The 11,748-nt window shown below is 39.3% G+C and overlaps 1 protein-coding gene across 1 annotated transcript in view; it reads left to right on the top strand.

Annotated features, from left to right (window-relative positions):
* Positions 1 to 2,760: 2,760 nt before the first annotated feature.
* Positions 2,761 to 11,748, top strand: part of NEIL3 (nei like DNA glycosylase 3) — a 55,581-nt gene continuing 46,593 nt past the window's right edge. The window contains exon 1 of the mRNA XM_017879146.1: positions 2,761 to 3,027. Within this exon, the coding sequence (XP_017734635.1) occupies positions 2,872 to 3,027 (156 nt within the window). The 5' untranslated portion in view covers positions 2,761 to 2,871. The remainder of the gene's footprint in view (positions 3,028 to 11,748) is intronic.

Here is an 11,748-nt window from a genome sequence, read left to right as displayed (position 1 = left end):
CTAACTCTACTAAAAATACAAAAATTCGTTGGTTGTGTTGGTGCATGCCTATAGTCCCAGCTACTTGGGAGGCTGAGGCAGGAGAATAGCTTGAACCCGGGAGGTGGAGGTTGCAGTGAGTCGAGATCGTGCTACTGCACTCCAGCCTGGGTGACAGAGTGAGACTCCATCTCAAAGGAAAAAAAAAAAAAGTTGAGAGAACTTCAACAAACTGGGAAAAAGAGGAGGTATTAAAAAGGCGAGAATAGGCCAGGGACGGTGGCTCATGCCTGTAATCCCAGCACTTTGGGAGGCCGAGGTGGGCGGATCACCTAAGGTCAGAAGTTTGAGACCAGTCTGGCCAACATGGCAAAACCCCATCTCTACTAAAAATACAAAAATTACCTGGACATGGTGGTGAGTGCCTGTAGTCCCAGTTACTCGGGAGGCTGAGGTGGGAGGATTGCTTGAACCGGGAAGGCAGGGGTTGCAGTGAGCTGAGATCACACCACTACACTCGAGCCTGGGAGACAGAGCTAGACTCTGTCTCAGCAAACAAAACAAAACAAAACACAACAAAACAAACAAACATAAAAAAAACAGTGAGAATAATAGCATGAGCCAAAAAAAATGTACAAAGTATATTCTGGGAATGGTAGGTACAATTTATCTTATTTTTGTAGAGTATTTCATAGTTTTCAAAGTGCTTTCACATAAGCTATGTTGTGTGTGGAAATTAGAGCAATCATATGCAGGTGTATAGAAGAAGTATTATTTATTGTCCATATGAAGAAAGTGAGTTTTGGGAAACATGAATGACATATATATATATAGTTATCAAAGAGCACAATTTAATAAATTTAGCAAATTTGTTAAAATTAGTAAATTGTACTTAAGAAATTGTGAAGGTTCCTCTGGTAAGAGTGCACAAGAGAAACTGCAAGGAGGATGGCAGTTAGCAGGATGATGCCATAGTCCAGCTGAAACGTAGCAAGGGTCTGCACCAGGGTAGGCTTACTTGCAATGATGTGAGGAGTCTTTTTACATACACTGTAGATACACAGCGTATGCAAGTTTGCTTTTGATCGGATGTAAGAAGCGAGAGCAAAGAGATATACCAAAGGACTCAGAGGCTAGTCACATATAAACAAAATCTGGGCCGGGTGCAGGGGCTTATGCCTGTAATCCCAGCACTTTGGGAGGCTGAGGTGGGTGGATCTCTTGAGGTCAGGAGTTCAAGATCAGTCTGGCCAACATGGTGAAACTCTGTTTCCACTAAAAATACAAAAATTAGCCAGGTGTGGCGGTAGGTGCCTGTAATCCCAGCTACTTGGGAGACTGAGGCAAGAGAATCGCTTGAACCCGGGAGGTGGAAGTTGCAGTGAGCCAAGGTCATGCCACCGCACTCCAGCCAACAAAACAAAACAAAACAAAATCTGACTCGGCCTTTCAGTCACACCAGTGAAATCTCTTAATACCTTCAGTGTCAGTCCCCAACTCTTACTAATTAAAGATAGTATTTGACCCAAATGTGCACAGTGCCCAACACCTTAAAGAGAAATGAGATGAATCAGATAAATGAACAGGTTGATATTTTTTAAATTTGTCCACAAACTCTTTGATATCCCTCCTTTCAAATCACAGCTAAATTCCCTTCCCCTTGTGTATGAACTGTATTTAATGACTGGCTTCTAATGAATGGAATAAGGAGTAAGTTACCACAATAAACTAGGTAATAAAGGGTGACTAAGTAATAAAGGGCATTGCAACTTTCTCCTTGACTTCTCTCTTGGATCACACACTCAGCTGACAATTCGTTAGAAGAGCCAAGCAGCACTGTAGAGAGACATATGAGGTGAGAAACGGAGGTCTTCTGCCAACAGCCATGAAAGCCACTGATCTCAGAAGTGGATCTTTTAGCTACAAAAAGCCTTTAGGGCACTTTAGCCCTGGCTAATATTTTAACTGTAACCTCTTGAGAAATACTGAGCCAGGATGACCCTGGCTAGTTAGACTATTGCCAAATTCCTGACCCACAGAAATTTTGAAATAACAAATGGAATAATTTATGAGGTAACAATAAATAACTAATACAACTCTGAAAGAGGAAAAGGTATATAGGACTTTTCTCCATCAAAGGACAGAGATCATTGAATTGAACAAGGGAGTAAAGTACAAATAGTCCTGAAACTGATCCAGCCAACTTTTGACCACTAATCTCTCCCTGCAGAGAGAAAGATTTAATACTTTTCAAAATTTCAAAGTCAAGTCTTCAGTATATTCAAATGTAAGTCTCTAGTATACAGATGCTCCTCAACTTATGATGGGGTTATGTCCTGATAAACCCGTTGTAAACTGAAAATATAGTAAGTCGTAAATGCCTTTAATACACCTAACCTACCAAACATCAGGCCAAAAACAAGATTGTCTGTGACATATCTGTCCTGTCCCAGACAAGGACAGATTAAGAGGACCAGATCAGAAAATGTGTGTATACTAAGTAGCTCAAAGACAAGGGCAAAACTTTAACGCACAGAAAATACCTTCAGAACTTTCCAAGTTCCAATTTCCTCTGCTTTTACAGGTCAGCCTAGTTAGTTGTCCTCCACGCCCCACGCCCCACGCCCCACGCCTCACGCGCGTTTGCTTTTTCTCAATAAACCAATAGCAAGACCTACGGCGCGGGTGAGCCACAGCGCATGCGCCGTAGGGAGCGACCCTAACAGCTTGGATGCTGCTTGGGCGGGGCCTAGACCGGGCCTGGGCGGGGCCAGGCGCGCGCGAGGTTTGAATTTCCTCTGCGAGCAGTCAGTGCCCGCGCAGAGGTTGAGTTGCATAATAGTATTCTCACCAGGGCCTGCGACCAGTGGGCTACGGGTGCCGGCCACAGAGATGGTGGAAGGACCAGGCTGTACTCTGAATGGAGAGAAGATTCGCGCGCGGGTGCTCCCGGGCCAGGCGGTGACCAGCGTGCGGGGAAGCGCTCTGCGGAGCCTGCAGGGCCGCGCCTTGCCGCCCGCAGCCTCCACCGCTGTGGTCTCCCCGCAGGTGAGCTACTCCTGTAACCGGCCATGCAGTCAGCACGGGGAAGTGGAATAAAGACTCCATCAGGGTTCCAAGGTTTAAAATGTCATCTCTTTGCTCTGGCCCAGATTTCGTTTCCCGAAGTTTTTCGTCAATTTACTAGAGGGAGAAGTCCGTCCTACGGCGCCTGCGCAGGAGAGGAGGGCTAGCGCTCTGGGCAGAAGCTGCCTGAGCAAGATGCCCTAGGGGAATCCGGTGAAAGTGTTTTATCCGAGTCACCTTACTTCTTTATGATACCCACATGGTTCCCCATGTCTACAGCTGCATTTTTTTACTGTTGATATTACCAAATCTCTGCTACCTCTGATACGTTTTTTCGTCCCATTTTAAGCTTTTAGCATAAATTTCTAGTTTCTTGCTTGCCTAATATTCTGCAATTGGTAAATATATCACAACTGGTATATAATTCTAAAACTACACGTAGAAAATGTAGCACTAACTTCTCACTCAACTTCATATTGCCATCTAATTAAGGGGCAGTGAAACCCAGTTCTGGTTCCCTTAAGTGAATTTATTTCTTTTTAAAGTAAACCAGCACAGCTTCTTGCCACTCAGGCATTCATTGCAGACGATGTGGTATTCATTTGGACAGAACTTGTACTAAAAATATTTTGATTAAGGCATCATGTTTTAAAAGCCCTTTAGATGTGTGGATGGTTGTATTTCATGGATACATGCAATATTGCACTGTATTTCAATTTCTTCTGCAAAGCTTCCTCATAGCCTTTGGTCCTAGAAGAAAAAGTTGCCTGCTATGAAATTAGCATATGCTTACAACTTGAAAGAAATGAGGTTCTAAGAAAATATATTTTCAAACTTGGGAAAAAATAAATTTTACATCTCCTTCCAGTTGCCCTTTTGTTTATCTTAACTTGATATGCCAGTAAGTACTCTGTACCTATTTTTTTATTATTGTTACAGTGTTTCTAAAATCGTTTCAGGGTACCAAAGATGGATTTTATATGGTTTCTTAAGAATATTAATATTTATGAAAATTACTCATTCAACAAAATTTGAGTACTCAAGGCACCTGGGGAGCAAAAACAATACTTCCTCTTTTAGAGCCTATACTCTAGTTGGGAAGATACAAAGACATTCATTAAATAATCGCCTAAAGAAATATACATTAAGTTCTGTGAAGGAGAGATACATGGTTCTTTAAGGGCTTGTAGGAGGATCAGGAAAGGCTTCTTCCCCAGGGAAGTAGCACAGCTGAGGTGTGGGCCGGGTGCAGTGACTCACTCTTGTAATCCCAGCACTTTGGGAGGCTGAGGTGGGCAGATCACCTGAGGCTGGGAGTTCCAGACCCGCCTGACCAATATGGAGAAACTCCATGTCTACAAAAATAAAAACTTAGCCAGGCATGGTTATGCGTGCGTGTAATCCCAGCTACTCGGGAGGCTGAGGCAGAAGAATCGCTTGAACCCAGGAGGTGGAGGTTGCAGTGCACTGAGATCGCATTATTGCACTCCAGCCTGGGCAACAAGAGCGAAACTCTGTCTCAAAAAAAAAAAAAAAAAAAGCTAAATTGTGCAGGGCGAGTAGCAGCTATACAGCTCAGGGACTGGAAAAGGAAAAAGAAAAGACTGAAAGAAAGCCAGAGTAGACACTGCCCTCTCATTTAGGAGACAGCTGCAGAAATCCAGGTGACAAATTTGGGGTCAAGTGCTGGTGGTGGAGATGAAGACAAGAGAATCACTATTTTAGAAGTAAAGATGAGAGGGCTAAGCAGTGGATATGACATGAATATGCTTAGAGATATCATTTACATGATTCAACCACAGTGTATTTTGTGTTAGATTTTATGCTAGCTCCTGTGGATAAGAAGATGAGCAGGATATGCTTTCTGCTGTGAGAGTCCAACCTAATGTTTTAAATAAATATCACCTCATTGGTATTTAGGAAAAATAGCTTAAACATTTCCTTTTAAGTTTTGTTGTGATTATCTCTGATGGTAAGTCATGAGATGCTCTTATATTTCATTCAGTCATGAAAAAGGATAACCCTATGATAAAGGATTAACCTGATTCTACAGATGAGGCATGAGTCTCAGAGTGAGTTTAAATCAGTTTGCTCAAGATCACATGGCTAGTAAGAGGCTACACCAGGGTTTGATTTTTCTTTAAAACTCCAAACCAGGCCGGGCACAGTGGCTCAAGCTGTAATCCCCAGGCACTTTGGGAAGGCCCGAGATGCGGTCACGAGGTCAGGAGATCGAGACCATCCTGGCCTAACACGTGGGAACCCAGTCTCTTACTCCAAAAATAACAAAAAAAAAAAAAAAAAAAAAAAAAAAAAAAAAACCTAGCGGGCGAGGGGGGCGCCCTGTAGTCCCCAGCTACTCGGGAGGCTGAGGCAGGAGAATGGCGTGGAACCGGGTGGCGGAGCTTGCAGTGAGCTGAGATCCCGCCACTGCACTCCAGCCTGGGAGACTCCGTCTCAAAAAAAACAAAAACAAAAACAAAAAAAACTCCAAAGCCTACCTTCTTAACATGCCTTAGCTCCCCTCAGCCATAAAAGATTCAGTAGGATCTTTATTGCTTTTTTAGCATACAATGGTAGGAACACCATAATGCTCAGTATGTAGTAGTGGTTATTTATTAAATAGAGAAGTGCAACCTTGGATTTTTAGCTGTGTCTACTATCATTTTTAGTTTTGTTCGGTTTAGTCAAATCTCTTATGTCTATTCTGATAATTCTCTTCTAACAGCTTCCATGACCATGTTTGGATTGCACAAAAGAGTGCAGCCTGATGATATAATACAAATGCTTCAGTACTGGTTAGGCAATTATTAACATCACTTGGCAGCAATATTCAGTAAGTTATACCCCACACATAAAAGCCCGGCATTTAAAGGTATTATTTTTGATACCTTAATAGAAAGAGGCATTAAAAATTGGAATAGGTCTCTATGATTAGGATCAGGAATCTGGTTCTATGGACAATGGATTTTAAAATCAACATGGAAGGAATACACTCTTTGAGGCTGTTGGTAAACTTCTAAATAATTTACTATGGCTTCATCTTCTGGGGCTTTGATCTAAAAAAAAAAACATAATTATAACCTTTTGTAAACATGAAGAGCCTTTTGCATTTTAGAGGGATCCTTAGTAAATTTCATTAAAACATGGTAGGTTGTCACAAACCTCTGGCAAGATCATTACTGTAACAGATGATCCCATGTCTCCTAGGCATTTATGCCAAAGAGTTAAAGCTATTTAAATGTTTCTGCTACTGGCTTGAAATGATTAGTTTTCACAAGGCAGCATTTAAAAATAATTTAATAACTGCATACTGCATTCTTTACAGTGCAGTAAACATGGAAAAAGTTACCAATGAGAGCTAAAGAAATATTTAATGGGCATTCAAAATAAAATATTTAAACCTCAGATAATCATACCAAAAAACAAACCAAAAAACACTACTTCAGTAACTATTGCCACAATGAAGTGTTACTCTGTCATATAGCATTCTTCTTTGTTCCAGTGTAAAGTTTATAGAGAACACACTTGAATGCATGTCTCCCTGTGACAACTGATCCTCATTTTGAGAAAACCTAGCCATAGAAGATCCCAGCATCTGCTAGTCATGGGTGTACTATATTATTGTTCTGAGTTATGATCCACTGTCTTGTCAGCATAAAATTGTGCAACAGTGTAAGCAAATTGCATAAAACTCTGCTGGAGATTGTGGAACCTTATGGTAAGAAACAATATTGGAATATAAATGAACATAGCTGGTTAATGAGCTTTGAAAAGTCAATCCTTTGATTTTAATTGTTGGGTGGATATAATATTTTAGTGAAATATTTAATCTGCATGTGTTTTCAATCTCACAAAACAGCATATGAAACAGTTTATTTATAAGCATTCATTTTATTTGAAACATGGTCTGGTTATTTCCATCACTCCTTAAAATTTGATACATGTATTTAATATGCCAGCTATGTGTCTTTATATATGCTTCACAGTGTCAGGAACTGAGGAGACATTTAATGAAAGTTGAATGGATGGAGAAGAGCAAGGTTTTGAATAGTACAAAATGATTAAAGATTTAGAAATAAAGTCCATTTGGAATCTTTCATTATGAGAATGTGTATATTTTGTTGTGCATGTTACATGGAAATTCCTACTACCAGAATATAAACCATTTTCCTTCTTCAAAGTGAGGGGGAAAAATCATGGCTCATTTTACTGCCATTATTTAAAGAAATGAGCTAATCTACAGAGATTCATTTTCCAGTAAAATGAGGCTCATTTCTTTAAGCATCTGAAGGGGATACCTAAATAATTTAGAGAACATGCATTATATACTTCCTTACCTTCTTAAATGGATACTGGTAATGATTTCTCCTTAATGACTCAAGATCATCATTATCAGTATCCAGAATCCTATGGAGTTATGAAACAAGGGATAACAGAGACCAGGTAACATTCTTACAGAGGAGGAAAAAGGAGAGGTGATTTTCCATGGCCATTGTAGCTTTTTATCCAAGATGAACATATTCGGTATGCTGTAGAGAAAAGAACATCTATCATCTTGATTTTGAATTCCCATTTCTTTGTTACTTGCTCGTCTGGAGATGCTTATTGTCACATCTTAGCTTATTTGGTCAGGATTAAATTAAGTAGCATATAAAATTCTTAGCTTAGTGCCTAGCAAAATAAACATCCTGGGAATTGTTCCTTTTTCTTCTAGATCAGAGCTTTCTCACCAGACCCATTTATCTGAGGAATACCCTATTTTTATGAAGGGTTTGTAATCATTTGATGCCTTCAGATAAGGTACAAAGTCTTTAATCTCTCAGTAAGTGCTTGAAGGCCCTGCACTTAGAAAATTGTAGAATATGTTTTGATGACTAGGCCTGAAGACCCCTATTTTGTTGTTTAGAAATCATTTTAAAATTGTGTTATTTGATGACTTAGACTGGTATATAAGTGATCTCTGATTAAAAAGTGTTGTTGTATTGGGGGGAAAAGCATGTGAGGAAAAGAGGAGAGACTATGAAAGTAAATATGGTATTTTCTTCTCTATAGGGAAAATACCTAACTGCACTAGAGTTGAAACATTTATCTATGGAAAAGTCTTATTCTGCTCTGAAAAGTTTATCTTCCTTGTCCACCCATGGATAGGCAGGATAAATGGTAATCAGCACAATAAATCATGTGCTGTCTCTGAAAATATATGTTGTTTTGAAGATTTCATATTATTAAGCCACTTGAAAATGGGAAGGTGAACCCTTCTCAATCATACTTAAAATTGTGTCAAAGGAGATTTTCGTCTTTATTTCAGAAAAAAATAAAAAGGATGAAATGTTCAAATAATACAGTAATGGATTATACGGGTCAACATGAGAAAGTCAAGTGTATATTGGGCAATTGTGTATAGTTATAGCAAAGATAACAGGCTTATGGAAATTAGTTTTTGAATTTGAGCAGCAAAAGCTTGTAGAGAAGTGATAACCCTAGATTCTATGGTAGGACAAGAGAGTATCTTATGAATCTTAGGTTTATTGCAAAAGCCTTGCCCAGTTTGTACACAATAGCTATTAAAACAAGTGGAACAAACCATTACCTGTATACCAAAATTTTACCTTAAGATGGAGTTTTAAAAGAACAGTGAAAGATATATGCCGGTGCTTGCAATGGGCAATCATAAGTTGAAAATTTTATTTTATCCCAAGTATATTATCCAGAGCTGATTATTTTAGAAATGATAGAGTACCAGGAATCCGCTGACTTGGGTAAACCATCCGCATGATAGACAACTGAATAAAAAAATCTTTATATGACATTTCAAAACCAAAATTAAGCACAGTAGTACCACCTATCCAAAGAAGGTGCATTCGAAGACACCCAGTGAATGCCAGAAACCATGGATAGTATCGAACTCTATATATGCTATCTTTTTTCCTACACATACAACCTATGATAGTTTAATTTATAAATTAGGTACAGTAGGAGATTAATAGCAGTAACTCTTAACAGAACAGTTATACTGTAATAAAAGTTAAATGAATGCGGTATCTCTCTCTGTCTTAAAATACCTTATGGTACTATATATACCGCGAGTAACTGGAACTACAGAAAGTGAACCCTTGGATAAGTGAGAACTACTGTATTGGATTAGATCTTTTTAGAGCAACAATTTAAATGGTAAGTAAACATGTCAAATAAAAACCAGGTATTCTGGGACTGGTGACTAAACACAGAGGAACTCCTCCCTAAACTTTCCCATATGGTTCTTTTAATTTTATGGGAAATTCTGGTAAGTAGAGTATTTTACTTCCATTAAGACTTTTAGTAGTCATGAGAATTTGGTCCTCTTATGTTCTCACTCCATTACAGGTAATTAGAAAATAAGATATTGGGATGTTAATGAATTTTAAAAGGAGATTAAGTAGATGGTAGAGTAGAAGATTTTGCCAAGATATCTTGGGAAAAGTCAAGCAGGATGGGGATGATGGGAGGGGAAGCAGTGAGTGTATACTTTAAAGTCACACTTGGTTTTCAGAGCTAAAGGAGGAGGTATCTATTTAATCCCACAAATGTTCACTGAACCCCAGGCATTGTGTAAAGCCATCAAGGATATTAGCTAAACTTGTTACTGTCCCCAGAGAGCTTATAGACCCATGGGGGAGAAATGCAAGTCACAGACAAATAATAATTCAGTATAGTAAGTCCTGTGACAGTGGTTTAGAAAATACGATGTGAAATTTGGCAGGTAGAAAGCCTCAAGATTATCCTGCTGTCCAGGTGGGGAGACCCTAGCCCCAGAGAGAATTACAAACCATATATGTGAGCAAGGGAGAGGTTTTACTAACATTTTATTTTAATACCCAAATACCATCAGGTATGAAAAAAGGAATTCTTAAACATATTCAAGCCAAGGTCATATAGCATCTGTAGCTAGAAGAGTTTCTGCTGCGCTGAAGTCATTTGATATTTTTAGGGTAATGTTTTTCTATAAGTTAATATGTACCTGTGAATTCCTTCACTTGCTCTTCTGTCAACATGTATGTTACAATATTAACATTCATCAGGCAATAAACCTCTTTTTTCAACATTTGTAATTTCAGAGTTTTGATTTTTTTAAAGATCATATCGTGTGTTGTTTTTAATTGCAGAGAATAGAGTAAAACACCAGTAGAGCAAATAAGACACGTATTACACCTTTAAGACTTTAACTGGAGGTTCTCTTTGAGGCTCTGTCAGCTAGGATGACATATTTCAATTTCCATTGACAGCCATGTGAAAATATATAATGGTCTCATGCATTTAAGTATATTGGGGGCTTTGTATTTTTGACTCTTTTTCCTTTCACAAGAGAATTTATTTACAAGGGAACATATTACCTTTTTTCTTGTTAATAAGTGGCCCAGTAACCATAAGGTTTGAAGCACTGTCCACCAAAACTTTGTTTGCTAAATGGCCATATCATTTTCCACGGTTGGAACTTTGTTATTTTTTTTAGATGGAGTCTTCGCTCTGTCACCCAGGCTACAGTGCTGTTGAGAGATCGGCTTACTGCAGCCTCCACCTCCTGGGTTCAAGCAGTTCTGCCTCAGCCTCCCAAGTGCTGGGATTACAGGCACGCACCACCAGACCCGGTTAATTTTTGTGTTTTTAGTAGAGTTTTCATCATGTTGGTCAGGCTGGTCTCAAACTCCTGACCTCAGGTGATCCGCCTGCCTCAGCCTCCCAAAGTGCTGGGATTAGAGGCGTGAGCCACGGTGCCCGTCCACCATGGTTAGAACTTGCTAAAATCTCTGATAGATGACCGCAGATTTGCAGATATAGATGTCTGCTCCAGGATAACCTTTGATGCCTTGAGGCATAAATCCTGGAAATAAAACTTTTTTTAAAATGCCTATCCCCAGCATTGGTTATGGGAGATGTTTCAGCTGTGCTTTTCATAAACTGTGCATGGAACCATATTCCCCATGGTGTAGATGCTACAGAATCTTGAGGCAGGACCTTATAGGCTCATTTATCACATAGGAATTCCCTGAGGGAAAATGTCTGGTAGAAATCAGGATGGCTGGTTTTGTGTCTCTTCCTAATAAACATTATTAGGAGTCCTAAGCATTTTAATATTGGGGTAAAAGAAGTTGAGGTTTCCATTAAGAACCCTCATGTTTGTCAGGTTTTCCTGTTGGTTTTTTCAATTGATCTCACCTGAAATGTATGTCATATGGTGGTCTGAGGTTAAATGGTTCAAAAAATTTTACACTTATTATTTCTGTAGGTATTTTCGTTTGCCAATTACAACAAAACTCAGTGGGGCAGTACTGCTGAATTAGATTTGGGTGTTTTGATAATGGGGTAGTTGTCTTCATGGAGTAGAAAACTTCCCCAGGAAATTGGCAGAGTTTTCAGAACTGATAGAGTAAAATTAGAAAATCTGTCTACTGCTCTTCCTCTTGTTCTCTGGGCCATGGCATAGCAGGGCCTTTGCTCTGTCGTTCCTTTTGCCTGGAGCATGGCTCACTTATTTAAAACTTGCTCAAATTTCAATTCCTTGATGAAATTATGATTGCTCCTTTAAAATTGCAACCTGTTGCACCCTCCCCCAATCTTGATCTCTCCTTTACATCTCCCATCTCTTTTCCAAATGTCCTAACATACTGTATTATTGTGTTTATTGCCTACTCTTTTTCCTTACTAGAACATAAACTCCATGAA

Source organism: Rhinopithecus bieti, unplaced genomic scaffold (genome assembly GCF_001698545.2).
Source record: "Rhinopithecus bieti isolate Rb0 unplaced genomic scaffold, ASM169854v2 scaffold_9996, whole genome shotgun sequence".
NCBI lineage: Eukaryota > Metazoa > Chordata > Mammalia > Primates > Cercopithecidae > Rhinopithecus > Rhinopithecus bieti.
The sequence above is the reverse complement of the archived record's forward strand: the minus strand, read 5'-3'. Positions and strand labels throughout refer to the sequence as shown.